Raw genomic sequence first — 15,339 nt, 5'->3', positions numbered from 1 at the left:
GAAGTAGTTGGTGAACCAGGTGATACAACTTGATACAACATTTTGAACAGAAATGCAATGGTTCATTGGATCAGTTAAAAACGTTGCACGTACACTGCTGCCATCTAGTGGCCAAAATCTAAATAGCTCCTAAACTGGAATAATACAGTGTGGCCATTCTCTTGCATTTTAAAATAAAACGCATGTTTTTTTCTTTGTATTAGCTTTTACCAGATCTAATGTGTTATATTCTCCTACATTAATTTAACATTTCCACAAACTTCAAAATGTTTCCTTTCAAATGGTATCAATAATATGCATTTCCTTGCTTCAGGTCCTGAGCTACAGGCAGTTGGATTTGGGTATGTCATTTCAGGAGAAAATGTTTTTAAAAAAGGGTCAGATCCTTAAATATCTGCTGTCTTCATCTACGGTAGGCTACTGTATTACAATTTGGTACAGACGCAATTCCTTCCACGTTGGGTAGGCCAGGATAGCTACAGAAGGCTTATTTTTGATTTCATAACCCAAATTACATAGACGACCACCAAAGTCTCCCTGTCCCACCCCCACACCCATCTCGTTCACGTACACAATCGGGTGCATTTCTTTCTTATCACCGCTATTCGCTCGGGGCGCTCGGTTAGGGTTACAACGGAGTTCTAAACATCACTTGTATGTGGACTTTCCAGGAAATGGAGGAATGAGTGTGTAGCAAGCGACACAGAGGGAGGGGAAACCAACAAGGCGTTAACTGCAAGTTCCACACAGGACGTGAGCGAGGTAAGAACAATTTAGACTACATTGTTACTCACCAAACTCGCGTGAAAGGTTGTTATTAATTAAGTCATAACGGTTTACAGTAAGACCTTATTTTTCCTGATGCTTGTTTGTATTAGTTAATATAAACTATCGAATTTATCTGGCTGACTATAGCAGATAGAGCGGCCAAGCCCTTGGTCGGCATCGGTTATGCTTATCATTAAAATTAGTCAAATATGTGAAAGTTAGTGCAAGACGGCACATTGAGAGTTGTTAACGTTACCCATCCAAAAACGAAACAGTTCTGTCACCTTTAGGTATTCCAGTTCCAGCAGCAACACTTGAAACAAAAAGATGAGTGACGAAAATCAACCTCAAGTTGAACTTTTTGTGAAGGTAAGCAACATCATCAAATCCATTCGGTGACATGCATAATCCTATCTTGGACAAGTTACTTTGTAAACAATGCGCCATTACTTTTCGCAGCCGACATGTCATTATGTGGTACAATGTAATCTATTTGACTAAAACGTCATTATAACCCACGCATTTCTGCAACAAGATAACTTATCAGTGAGAAACGTAAACTGTTGCCACTGCTCCCTCGCGCCATTTGTTTGAAGACTGAATGCCTACAGAAAGCAGGCCTAATGGTTTTCATAGTATCAATAAGATAGTAGTAATAACTTACGCTCTTTTATTAACATATTAGCTATGCCTATTGCTGTATCCCATTTGGCATATCAGTTGAATGGCCAGAACGTTTTATAATCTAATTAAATGCACATTAAGATAATACATATGATATATAGGCTCCTTAATCTATACTTAACAAAAATATAAACGTAACATATAAAGTGTTGGTCCCATGTTTCTTGAGCTAACAACAAAAATCCCTGACATTTTCCATACTCACAAAAAGCTTATTTCCCTCAAATATTGTGCACCTGTTAGTGAGAATTTCTTCTTTGCCAAGATAATCCATCCACTTTACAGTTGTGGCATATCAAGAAGCTGATTAAACAGCTTGATCATTACACACGTGCACCTTGTGCTGGGGACAATAAAAAGCCACTCTAAAATGTGCAGTTTTGTCACACAACACAATGCCACGATGTCTCAAGTTTTGAGGGAGCATGCAGTTGGCATGCTCACTGCAGGACTGTCCACCAGAGCTGTTACCAGAGAATTTAATGTTAATTTCTCTACCATAAGCCTCCTCCAACGTTGTTTTAAATAATTTGGCAGTACGTCCAACCATCCTCACAACCGCAGACCATGTGTAACCACACCAGTCCAGGACCTCCACATCCGGCATCTTCACCTGCTGGATCATCTGAGACCAGCCACCCGGACAGTTGATGAAGCTGTGGGTTTGCACAACTGAAGAATTTCAGAAACCTCAAAGAAGCTCATCTGCGTGCTCGTCGTCCTCACCAGGGTCTTGACCTGACTGCAGTTCGGCGTCATAAACGACATAAGTGGGCAAATGCTCACCTTTAATAGCCACTGGCACGCTAGAGAAGTGTGCTCTTTACGGATTAATCTCGACTTCAACTGTACCGGGCAGATGGCAGACATCGTGTATGGCGTCGTGTGGGCCAGTGGGTTTTCTGTTGTCAATGTTGTGAACAGAGTTCCCCATGGTGGCAGTAGGGTTATGATATGGACAGGCATAAGCTATGGACAATGAACACAATTCCATTTTATAAATGGCAAGATTCTGAGGCCCATTGTCATGCCATTCGTCCACCGCCATCACTTCATGTTTCAGCATGATAATGCACAGCCCCATGTCACAAGGATCTGTACACAATTCCTGGAAGCTGAAAATGACCCAGTTCTTCCATGGACTGCATACTCACCAGACATGTCACCCATTGAGCATGTTTGGGATGCTCTGGATCGATGTTTACGTCAGCGTTCTCACCAATATCCTGCAACTTCGCAAAGCCATTGAAGAGGAGTGGGACAACATTCCACAAGCCACAATCAACAGCCTGATCAGCTCTATGCAAAGGAGATGTGTCGCACTGCATGTGGTGGACACACCAGATACTGACTGGTTTTCTGATCCACATCCTTACCTTTTTGTTAAGGTATCTGTGACTAACAGATGCAAATCTGTATTCCCAGTCATGTGAAATCCATAGATTAGGGCCTAATGAATTTATTTCAATTGACTGATTTCCTTATATGAACTGTAACTCAGTAAAATCTGTGAAATTCTTGCGTTTTATATTTTTGTTCAGTGCATATTTCATAAGCTGGCCAGAGCAGCCCAGGGGTGTGGTCATTCAGAGGAAAACATTGTCCAATATAAAGATAGGGTACCCCTTTTTCACTCTCTTATAATGATTTCTCTGTGTGAACATCTAGACTTGGAACCCTTTTTTTCCCTCAGGTATGAAAGATGTCCTTGTGGTAGTAGCTTAAAATGCTTACTTCCTGTTCATTTCCCCACCATTCAAATTTCAAGAGACCCACAGCCCTGCTCTGTCACACATTACCCTCTTTGAGGGTAATCCCTCTTTGACTTCCCCTATCTCTCTTGGGTAGTATATGATCTTCTTGTTCGGATGAATGACCATAATATGTGGCCTTCTATCCCAATCTAGGCAGGCAGTGATGGCCAGAGCATTGGCAACTGTCCGTTCTCCCAGCGCCTCTTCATGGTGCTGTGGCTTAAAGGAGTAACATTCAACGTCACCACCGTGGACATGAAGAGGTCTGTCTAATGCCTATCAATCTGTATTTATATTACAAATACATTTATATTACATATACATTTATATTACATTTGCACATGCCTAAGCTACTTACTCACTCACTATAATGCTGTCATTGTTTCCCCTCTCTCCCTCTGTCATTTCTCTCTCTCTTGATAGGAAACCAGACATCCTTAAGGACCTAGCACCTGGTGCTCAGCCCCCCTTCCTGCTCTATGGGACGGAGGTGAAAACCGACACCAACAAGATAGAAGAGTTCCTGGAGGAGAACCTGTCCCCTCCAAAGTAATCACTCCTTCCATCATTCTATTCTTATTCCATCCTCTGATCAAACCATCAGACAGTTATGCTGCTACTTGCATCAAGCAAAGTTCCATATCCTTCCAGATCTATGTTCATAGGTGGTGCGTGAATAACTCAATCACTGTTTGCAAAAAATACCCTTCAATGCATTGCTGAGCGTGTTGTGGAGCAGAGTAGGCCTAGGCTATAGGCTATATCAGATAAGTTTCTTCCCCTTTCTTTGCACAGGAAAAAATGTGGCCTTTTATAAACACATTTCAATTCTACTAAACTTTGTATGACTGGAGACATTAGCAGAATCTTTTTTAATACAACAAAAAGTACAGGGTTACAAAAAGTATAGGCTACTGCTGACAAATAGATCAATAATTACGACCTTGTCTGCAGGCGTCTAATCTAGGCCTACGAAAAGGGGAGACAGAAATTATACAGTATGATGTCCATCTAACCTGGAGGAGGAAATGATTGTCCAAGAACAAAGTTTCAAGTTGCACTGATCTAATGATGAGTGAATATGTGCACTCACCGGGGATAAGGAGGATGCTCTCTGCTGGTGCCAATAAGATAGGCTTTGGTTTGCTCAAATTGAGAATTTTGATAACAAAAAAATAGATTAGAGTATTTTTATTGTCTTCTCTTTCCAGCAATAGCGATTGTATTTTGAAATATAGCGATATGCCTGGCCCTATTTTAGCTGCTTTTCACTGACAGTCTGTGACGACTTCCGCCGAAGTCGGTCCCTCTCCTTGTTCGGGCGGCGGTCGACGTCACCGGTCTTCTAGCCATCGCCGATCCACCTTTCATTTTCCATTTGTTTTGTCTTTGTTTTCTACACACCTGGTTTCATTCCCCAATTACATGTTCATGTATTTAACCCTCTGTTTCCCCCATGTTTTTGTGCGTGATTGTTTCTATGTTCATTCGGTACGTTATGGCTGGTTTTCGACGGGTGCTGTTTTCACCCGTGCGTAATTGATTACCGTTTATTGTTGGTCAAGTGTATTGTTACCTTGTGCCTTTTATTTTGAGTAAAGTACGTAGCTCACTCATTCTGCTCTCCTGTGCCTGACTTCATGCACCAGCTACACCCACCTTCTGACAGTCGTAACTCAACAATAATCTATTTGGTATTTAAATGTGCGCAGTGCCCAAATTGCGGGCCTTCCAACTGTAGGCTATGCGCTTGTGATTTAGAACAATCCACAGCTTGTTTTTTTTAATGAAGTTAATGATCATCTGGGGCCAAATCATGCATTCTGGTGTACTAGCTTATTTTGAATGATTTTAATTATTTCTGTATAGACAGAAGTAATTATATAAGGTTGGCAATTTAATTCAATTTACTTTAGGAGAAGCTTAGCTTCCTTTGTATAATCATTTGTATCTGTTGTTTGCCTCTGTAGAGTATGTTGATAGGTTATGTACTGTCCTTGCATGTACTTTATGTGTTTAACATTGCTTCCTATGTTCCTCTCTGAAGACAACATGCTTTCTCCCATGATAACTTGCTGACTGAGTTCTGCTAGATGGCAAATTTGTAATACGTCCTCCACCCCCTCCCCAGATACCCCCGCATGGCTTCCAGGAACCCTGAGTCTAACACAGCTGGCGTGGACGTGTTCTCCAAGTTCTCGGCCTACATCAAGAATTCAAACCCCCAGCTCAATGACAGTGAGTGACAATGACAAATCAGGATGAACTGAGCCCGACCCTTTCATGTACAGAAACACTATTGCGTGTTAACAAGCACTTGCATGAACTCGCACAATCTGTCTCTGTATTCCAGAGCAGCAGGGAGTGTCTTTGTTAATGGCATTATGCTCTGAGCTTTGCGTCTCTTCACAAACCGGTTGCCTGTGGTCTTGTATTTTTAGCAGCGTTTTCAGAAGTACAGTGAAAAGTACACACTAAGATAAGCATTTGTCATATGCAATGAGTCATTTTAAATTACTCTTTAACTCAACAATTTACATCTGTGCCTCAAGTCCTCAATTATGTTTTTGTTCAAATAATTCAAGTAATTATATTTGTATGGGTGTTAGTCATATTTCCTTTGTATTGTGCATTGTTTCATGGTGCTGCACATTCAATTCCTGATTCAATATAATTGCAGGGAGCTCTATGAAGGCTTTACTTGCATGATACTAGTGAGGAGCTTTAGCTTTGCGTGTACTATAGTTTGTTTATGTACGTGTCAGTCTTAATAAATGTGTTGTACTTTGTGTGTTCTCTGTGTGGTCAGACCTAGAGAAAGGCCTGCTCAAGGCCCTGAAGAAACTAGATGACTACCTTGGCTCCCCACTTCCTGAGGAGATTGACGAGAATAGTGCTGATGAGGTCACTTCTTCCACCCGCCCCTTCCTGGATGGGCAGGACCTCACTCTTGCCGACTGCAACTTGCTGCCCAAGCTGAACATCGTCAAGGTAATTCTTTGTTTTAAGCCCTGCTTGTGGCCTAGTGTGAAGTCCATAATCAAATCAGTATTAATTGGGGTTGGTGGACCACTTGTGAGCTAAATGCTGCCACATGTACAAATTTAACTTCAGTGCAAACTGCAAAGATCCAATGGGCTCTTTTGATCATTCTTTTTTGGACTATAAACATTTATTGGCTATAACTGTTACTTTTCTTGTCTTTACTTTTTTGTATCTTACTTTTATTTTGGTTATTCAGTAGCCACGTGTATTTAGAATCAGAAAAACCTTTATTCACCGAAGACATTTGCATGTTCAAGAATTTGACTCTGTGAAATGGTCCTGCCACAATAAACAGAATATACAGACAGGCACAATAAACAGATTATACAGATAAAATACACTATATATACAAAAGTATGTGGACACCCCTTCAAATTAGTGGATTCGGCTATTTCAGTCACACCCATTGCTGACAGGTATATAAAATCGAGCATACAGCCATGCAATCTCCATAGACAAACATTGATAGTAGAATGGCCTTACTGAAGAGCTCAGTGACTTTCAACGTGGCACCGTCATAGGATGCGACCTTTCCAACAAGTCAGTTTGTCAATTTTCTGCCCTGCAAGAGCTGCTCCGGTCAACTGTAAGTGCTGTTATTCTGAAGTGGAAACGTCTAGGCTCAACAACGGCTCAGCCGGGAAGTGGATGGCCACACAAGCTCACAGAACGGGACCACCGAGTAAAAATCATCTGTCCTCGGTTGCAACACTCACTACTGAGTTCCAAACTGCTTCTGGAAGCAACGTCAGCACAAGAACTGTTCGTCGGGAGCTTCATGAAAAGGTTTTCCATGGCTGAGCAGCCACACATAAGCCTAAGATCACCATGCACAATGCCAAGCGTCGGCTGGCGTGGTGTAAAACTCACCGACATTGGACTCTGGAGCAGTGGAAACGCATTCTCTGGAGTGATGAATCACGCTTCGCCATCTGGCAGTCTGATGGGCGAATCTGGGTTTGGTGGATGCCAGGAGAGCGCTACCTGCACCAATGCATAGGGAAAATTGTAAAGTTTGGTGGAGGAAGAATAATGGTCTGGGGCTGTTTTCATTGTTCTGGCTAGGCCCCTTAGTTTCAGTGAAGGGAAGTCTTAACGCTACAGTATACAATGACATTCTAGATGATTCTGTGCTTCCAACTTTGTGGTAACAGTTTGGGGAAGGCCCTTTCCTGTTTCAGCATGACAACGCCCCCATGCACAAAGCAAGGTCCATACGGAAATGGTTTGTCGAGATTGGTGTGGAAGAACTTGAATGGCCTGCACAAAGCCCTGACCGCCATCCTATCGAACACCTTTGGGATGAATTGGAACGCCGACTGCGAGTCAGGCCTAATCGCCCAACATTAGTGCCCGACCTCACTAATGCTCTTGTGGCTGAATGGAAGCAAGTCCCCACAGCAATGTTTCAACATCTAGTGGAAAGCCTTCCCAGAAGAGTGGAGGCTGTTATAGAAGCAAAGGGGGGACCAACTCCATATTAATGGTCATGATGTTGGAATGAGATGTTTGACGAGCAGGTGTCCACATACTTTTTACAGACCACACTATGAACACTATAATCTGCATTATAAACTGGGTGGTTTGAGCCCTGAATGCTGATTGGGTGAAATCCGTGGTATATCAGACCGTATACCATGGGTACCGTATGACAAAACATTTATTTTTACTGCTCTAATTACATTGGTAACCAGTTTATAATAGCAATAAGGCACCTCTGGGGTTTGTGATATAAGGCCAATATACCACCGCTAAGGGCTGTGTCCTAGCACTCCGCGTTGCGTCTTGCCTAAGAACTGTCCTTAGCCGTGGTATATTGGCCATATACCACATCCCCTCGGGCATTATTGCTTAGTTAGAACTTTGCATGTAGAGACAGATGTACAGTATGAATAAAAGCAATGTTACAGGATGATTTGCAATGGGGTGGAAATGACATGTATCTCTCCGCTCTTTCTCTTTTTTTCTCTCTCCATGTCCAATCCTCAGGTTGTGTGTCTGAAGTATCGCACTTTCTCCATCCCTAAGTCTCTCTCCAACCTGTGGCGGTACCTGGACGCTGCGTACGCCCGCGAGGAGTTCTCCTCTACCTGCCCCAACGACACAGAGATACACATCGCCTACTCAGCCGTGGCTAAAGCACTTAAGTAGGAGGAGAAGGGGATTCCATCAGTTTTCACACACCAGTGAATACATCTTATACACTCACCTACGCACACACTGTACATGTGGCAGCATACACACACACTAATGCGCTCTCACACACACATGCACTCTCTCAGACACACATATTATTCAACTGCCTTGCTTTAGTACAGGTAATCGATAATACTGTAAGATCAAGTTGGAAATATTTAATTGGCCATTTAAGAGTTTGTGAAACTGAGACTTATAGTTTATGGTTCCCTTTTTGTCTTAATACCGTATATTCAGTGGCAGTTACACACAGTTAAAGTTCTATACACGGGCAGTAGGTTACATATGGTAGCATCCAACTAAAGGTGTTCAGTCACTATGATTAATTCTGCACTCCATACATTGCCACATTCCCAGCTATTAGTTTCTATCTCTTTCCCAAGCTGTAAAGAAACTGCTCTTCTGTTGTGATTACACACAGACAAATACTTAGACCAGTTTAACTGCTACCTGCAGCTGAAAGAGAGAGGTCTGTTATAGGCGTGTCTATAATTATACATTATTACAGATATATTATTACACTGTTGATATATTGTTCAGGGCGAACCGCCTTTAACATGGTCAGTTTGAACCAGTCGTTTTATACATGCTAAATGGTCCGACGTTAGGCTCAGAGAATAGGAAAGCAGGTCTTACGTCCTCCCCATACTGTACTGTCTTTAGTCATGTAGTAGTACATTGGGGCACACTATACAGAGGTGTTTCTCAGCACTGTACAGTTACCGACACAGGAAATGATTTCAGCAGACCTCGGCTTCCCCTTTCTCCGCCTTGTAGCGCTGTTTAGGGTTAATCAAGTTTATATCCCCCCATTGTAAGGCTCTTTTGCTATTAGTAATCGACCTCCATTCCTCCATTCAAAGTGAAGGATATTTTTTATACTATAAAAAAACTGTGAGGCTCATATTGCGGGACAGTTGAGTTATTCCAGACGAAGTAATGTGGCTATAGTTGCTGCTTTGTGTGAACTTATTATTAAAGAAGTACTTGACTCTGTATGGCCTTGAGGCACCAAGCCGGTTCAGTCATGTTTCACTGTAATCTGAGGGAAAACTACAGGATGTAATGCAGGCGTGCACACGGCTCCTCGCATGACTAAACCATAAACGTCACATTCATTAAAAATAGAGATGCACACTGCATAGATAACTGAAATCTTCAAGGGGAGAATGCTACGGGATTGTGCATTTGTACTCTTTGATATGGTTACTGACGATGGAAGACTCAAACAAACTTGAAAAAAGAGAAGAGTTTGAACCTTTAGTGAGCCAAATGAAAGGTTTTACTTCAGGTCTATTGAGCTGGGTGTTGTTTTATGTTGTTTAAATCGACAACACCTTTGAACCTACTAGCGTCCTGTGCTTTGTAGTGCAGAGCAATTAGTGCTTTTTTAGGTCGTTCGATTTCGGTTCAATTAATGCAAAATAGTCACGGTTTTCAATTTCGGTTTTGATTATTTTTTTTAAATATGAAATGGATTATGAAATAATGACATTACAATGATTTCAGAGCTTTTTAAAGGAAATTCCAAAGCCAAAAATAGTCAACATTGAATTTCCAAAACATTTAAAATATTCCATTGTCTCTGATCAGGTTCACATTGGGTAAACGTCAATAGAACAATTGGAAATTACTAAACAATAAAATGTGTATATTACTTTGTTTTTAATGGATTACAGTATTATTTTTAATTCCTTAAAGTAATCATCTCATCTCTGTTCAGACAGTAGCAGTCAGCCGGCAAGGCCATCTAACATTACGTCCTCCCCATACTGTACTGTCTTTAGTCATCCTATTTAGCTAGCCTGCCTAAGTATGCTGCAGAGCTGTCTGATGAAATAATTTGACCAGATCTTCAAAGTAGATAAGGCATACTTTCATGAACTGTCTCTGTCCCTCTCGTCGTTGTGTTGTGTATATTCGTCTCTCATGTGGTCTATTCAGTCTGTGTAATTAACCTAATGTAGCATGCGTAAACGTGTATCCGCCCTGAGATCAGTATATAATGACGAGATGCTAATTTCTCTGCCCTAATAATGAGAGTCGTCGCAAATGCGGGAAGGCAAACCACAAGTGTAGGTCATTCCAAGCCCATTGCATTCGGTTTATTTTGGACAGATTTTGGCGAGAGTGAAACCTCTCGTTTTGCCTCTTCCTCTCTGATCTATTTGAGCTGGGGGATAACTGGCCCAATGGATTGTGGTCATTGTAATTAATTACGACGTTTCTGCGCTGAACTAAATTGAATATTTGTTTAATGAAAACAAGTCCCTTCAGCCCAGCGTCCCACATAGTTCTTGACATAATTTATTTTCTGAATGATTTGACTAACTAAATGGAATTCAAGTAATTTATTAACCGACTTCGGTCCATTAGTTGTTTAACAACCTGGAAAAAGCGAAATGTCAGTTAATCGCTCAGCACTAAGGCTTTGTAGTGTGTAGTGACTTTGAATAAATCATCCATTTTACATTGACTTGAAATTCAGTCCCCTGGGAAAGAACTGGATATATTTGTTTGGGCTCTATTTAATCCATATCGCGGAAGGTCAGCGTTACAGCGTGATTTAAATTCAAAGGCAATGTTACCACGTTAGTGGATGCTGCATTCACGGTAAATGCTGCATATTGCATATGCCGGCTCAATCGTAAATTACATTTGAATTTCTATTGCACAATCTGTAACGATTCAGCGATACAGATTGAATAGAGCTCTCAGACTGACTGATAGAGGGTGCAGTCATGGTAATGTCATAAGCTTACAACAGCTTTGTGAAGACAGAACCTATATATTTTGTATGTCTTCCAGGGTAAGGTTTTGTAAGACAGTCACTAAGTGCAATTCACGTTATTGAATAGTACAAACATGAAGATGTCATTTGCAATATATTTAGCATCTGAGTTGGCATTATGTCAGCTATTTTATACAGTGGCGTCATCAACCCGTGGGATGAATCTGTAGTTTAAAACCCATACATGTCCTCCACATCTGACAGATAAGAAAATTCTTCATGAAACCCATTACTATTTTACATGACTGAATCCTTTATGTTATGGATTTTATTTGGTTTCTATGGACCTACTTTTACCGGTCAATTGTCTATAGTCCTGTTGCCATGACAATTTGTCAAAAGGGACCAAGTCTTCATTTCAATGTTGCCAGTTGTATTTTCCTTTACTGAAGCTTGTAACAGTTCTTTTTTTTTTTTTTTTACTTCATTTTACTGTAAGATTAGTGATGACTTCAGGGACTTTTTACATTCTTCTTTAATTCTTCTTTAATGTATTATCCTCCTTTACTTCTCCATTTCATACATATCTATTTTCCATCTTTATCCCCTCCTCAAACCCATCCTCTTTTTTTAAAGACCCATCTTCATTTTTGTTGTTTATTTTCTTCCTACTTTTGATGCATTCTTTCCTCCACATATTTCAGCCCTTTACTTCACCTTCAATTTTATTCGAAGGCAATAGCACTTAACCTAGATTATGTTGTGTACATTGAGTCAACGACATTTCATTAGATCTTTATTGATGATGACAATCAAACTTAGTATTTCTTTTGCAGGTTTTAATCATCCTGAAAAGATGGTCAAAATAAAACCACAATTGGTTACTGTTTCTTGTTTGTTTATTAATGGCTGCCAATCCTTTTTCAACAAAGTTATGCTAAATATAGCACCATAGAAAAGTAGCAATGTTAGAAAGCCATGTTAACCCTTATTTAAACAAATGTTCTTATAAATGAATGCAGTGGATTTGATCAACATGTGGATTATGTTTCGCCACTAGTTTCATTGTCATTTAAACACTGATATGTCTCAATAGACACATGACTCATTTCTACCCTCAGGTGACTCTGACTGTGCACTACTTTTTAGGATGTGTGTGTGTGTGTGTGTGTGTGTGTGTGTGTGTGTGTGTGTGTGTGTGTGTGTGTGTGTGTGTGTGTGTGTGTGTGTGTGTGTGTGTGTGTGTGTGTGCGCATATGTCGTATGTGAGTTCTAAGCCTACATGTAAACAAAGGCACGGTCAGTGTGTCAAACTGTGTATGTCTATAATGAGATTTTTGGGTTAGTGGGATTCACCCCATTACAGTATAGGTTGTGCATGTTACTGTATGATGATGAATGTACATATAAAATGCAATACATTTGGATAACAGCTTAGTATGAGAGAGAAAATAACCAGGATGCACAGTGCACCTCCCCTCCAGATGGGGGCAGCATGGGCCATAGCCCCGTTGCACAGGTCCGTGTCACAGCGGTCATTTTGGTAGGTGAAGTTCAGGCGTGTTTCTCCCCAGATAAACCACATTGAGAGGGAATGGCACAGCTCTTCTCATACAGGACCAGATGCAGGGAGCCTACAGATGAGGAAAAGGGTAATTTCAATAGTATTCAATGGTATTCAGCATATTTCACTTCAGTAAGTCGAGGCCTATTTGTCAGTGCACTGACTGAAATAGAGACAAGAGGAGATGATAGTGTAATTGCTAGACTGACAGACATTGGGATGTATTACTGTCACACTAAGAGACGTACAATTGGCCCACCAAAAGTCAGTGGATAGACCACACCAGCTCTGCATTTAGAAAGGTGTTAACAATACATTCAATCACTGCAAATTACTGACCTCAATTGAATTATGTGGCAAAAATACTTTTCAGAGCAGTCCCTTTCCTCTTATCCTCAGAGTAACACAGAATCCTGTGTCCCACCCACTTAGCGTTTGGCTATTTTTAGAGATAATTTGATGGCATCACAGGCATTAGGGAGCTAACAACCGGCTTGCTGAGAGAATAGTGGTGACATTTGGCCTTTTCAGCTAGCCTTTTGTCTCATTATGTAGTGAATACCCAGCAGGAAGGCAAGGCTAGGCAGGCATAGTGGGCCATAAAACATCTCCCACACTTAACTCTTCAACTTTAGTTAACATTACACAATTGCAGTGCCAGTCAAGTTTGTTATTCAATCCAATACACAATCATGAAACATTATTGTATATTCTCTTAAGTTTCTGTCATGCCACCTCCACTGGAAACCCAATACTGTCTCCAATGTGTGTGTGTGACATGCACAAACACACGCATGCACGCAGACACGCATACACACACACACACAAACGTACAGCCTGCACTCACCTTGCATCTCCACTGCTGTGCTAGCTAGTCAGCGTTATCCGGCAGGACACTCCAGAGGGAACTTGAGGCAGTCCATAGGAGAGATGGCAGGAAACACATGTTAACAGCACAGAGGTACTAATAAAGAAAGGGACTATGTAAGATTATGTATCAAATGTAAGATGTACATCATACTAATGGGGGTATGAAGGTGGGGAAAAAAGACAACTCAGAACTAAACGTATTGATTTCCCCCTAAACGTTTTAATGGTTGCAACCTGGTCTCAGAGTATTTTGTATTTTTCTGTATGTAAATCCAAGGCACTCCATTTAGTATAATATGTTACTTTTCGTATGTTATGTATTAATTTGCGGGTGTCCATTAACCATTTCATATGATATGTTACGAAAAACAATTAGTATTATATGTTGTGCATTTGCCAAATGTACAATATGTTACGAATTTTCTAAATGTACAATATGTTACGAATTCTAGCTAGGTGGCTAATGTTAGCTAGCTCACTAACGTTAGCTAGGCTAGGGGTTAGGGTTAAAGTTAGGGTTAAGTTTAGGAGTTAGGTTAAAGGGTTAAGGTTAGGGGAAGGGTTAGCTAACATGCTACGTATTTGCAAAGTAGCTAAAAAGTAGTAAGTAGATGAAAAGTTTCTAAAATGCTGATGTCTTCTGGGATGAGATTCAAACTCGCAACCTTTGGGTTGCTAGACTTTGCGTTATAAGCCCACCCATCCACTTTGACCTTGCCTTAATTTAAGTAACCATCTGGCTTACATAACCATACCAAAGGTAACATATCATAGTAAATGGAGCTTTCGGATTTACATACAGAATAATATGAAATGCTCTGAGACCGGGTTGACTAGATAATGTAGAATTCTTATGTCAATGCATTTCTCCTGTTATTGAGCTATGGGTCAAATCTGAAAAGTTAGTTGTCCTTGTTAAACCTACTGAATTGAGTATTCTTAGGCATTATCAAGCTTATCTCTTTTCCTCAAACTTTCTCATCTCCATCTTTTTCTTACATACCTGCCAAAGGAAGACAGCACAGGAAAATAAGGAACAGTTGTGGAGAAGACATCTTAGAAGTTGTAGAAGTTGATTCTTGGGCACTTTAGAAATATTACAAACTTTTCTCTCGTTTTGGTAAATGTCCCTGCCTGATACCTTCAGCCTCTCTCTTCTACCAACTCCAATAGCAGGTAATAGGTAGCGTGTCCCATTCAAACCCAAATTAAATGTATTTGTATTTTTTTCCTTCCTTCCAAGTCAGCATTGTCACGGCCTGACCTTAGAGAGCCTTTTTATTCTCTATTCTGGTTAGGTCAGGGTGTGACTAGGGTGGGTACTCTAGTTTTTGTATTTCTATGTTGGCCTGGTATGGTTCCCAATTAGAGGCAGCTGTCTTTCGTTGTCTCTGATTGGGGATCATATTTAGGCAGCCTTTTCCCACCTGTTGTTTGTGGGATCTTGATTTTGTATTGTAGCTTTTAGCCCTACAAAGCTGTACGTTTCGTTGGTTACTCTTTATTGTTTTGTTGCCGGTTATCATAAATAAAAAATGATTAACCTACCCCACGCTGCATCTTGGTCCGACCATCCTTACAACGACATTCGTTACAAGCATCCAATCCATCCAACTCTCAATCTTTCTCTCCCAGTCAACCACACTCTCTGTTTTTTCTTACTGTATTATTTCTCTCTCTGATAGGGCAATGTGTCCAGATGTCATTTCTATTGTCCTCATATGGTC

The 15,339-nt window shown here is 40.8% G+C and overlaps 1 protein-coding gene across 1 annotated transcript; it reads left to right on the top strand.

Moving 5' to 3' along the window:
* The first annotated feature begins 521 nt into the window (after nt 1-521).
* On the top strand, nt 522-12,067 carry LOC106570064 (chloride intracellular channel protein 1-like). The gene is made up of 7 exons (XM_014142014.2): nt 522-762; nt 1,059-1,137; nt 3,360-3,469; nt 3,630-3,755; nt 5,338-5,444; nt 6,016-6,197; nt 8,241-12,067. The coding sequence occupies exons 2-7, from the start codon at nt 1,096-1,098 to the stop codon at nt 8,400-8,402; spliced, it is 729 nt and encodes a 242-aa protein (XP_013997489.1). The 5' UTR covers nt 522-762; nt 1,059-1,095; the 3' UTR covers nt 8,403-12,067.
* The last annotated feature ends 3,272 nt before the right edge of the window (nt 12,068-15,339 follow it).

This window comes from Salmo salar, chromosome ssa14 (genome assembly GCF_905237065.1).
Source record: "Salmo salar chromosome ssa14, Ssal_v3.1, whole genome shotgun sequence".
NCBI classification, from domain to species: Eukaryota; Metazoa; Chordata; class Actinopteri; order Salmoniformes; family Salmonidae; genus Salmo; species Salmo salar.
Note: the sequence above shows the minus strand (reverse complement) of the source record. Positions and strands in the feature narration are given on the sequence as shown.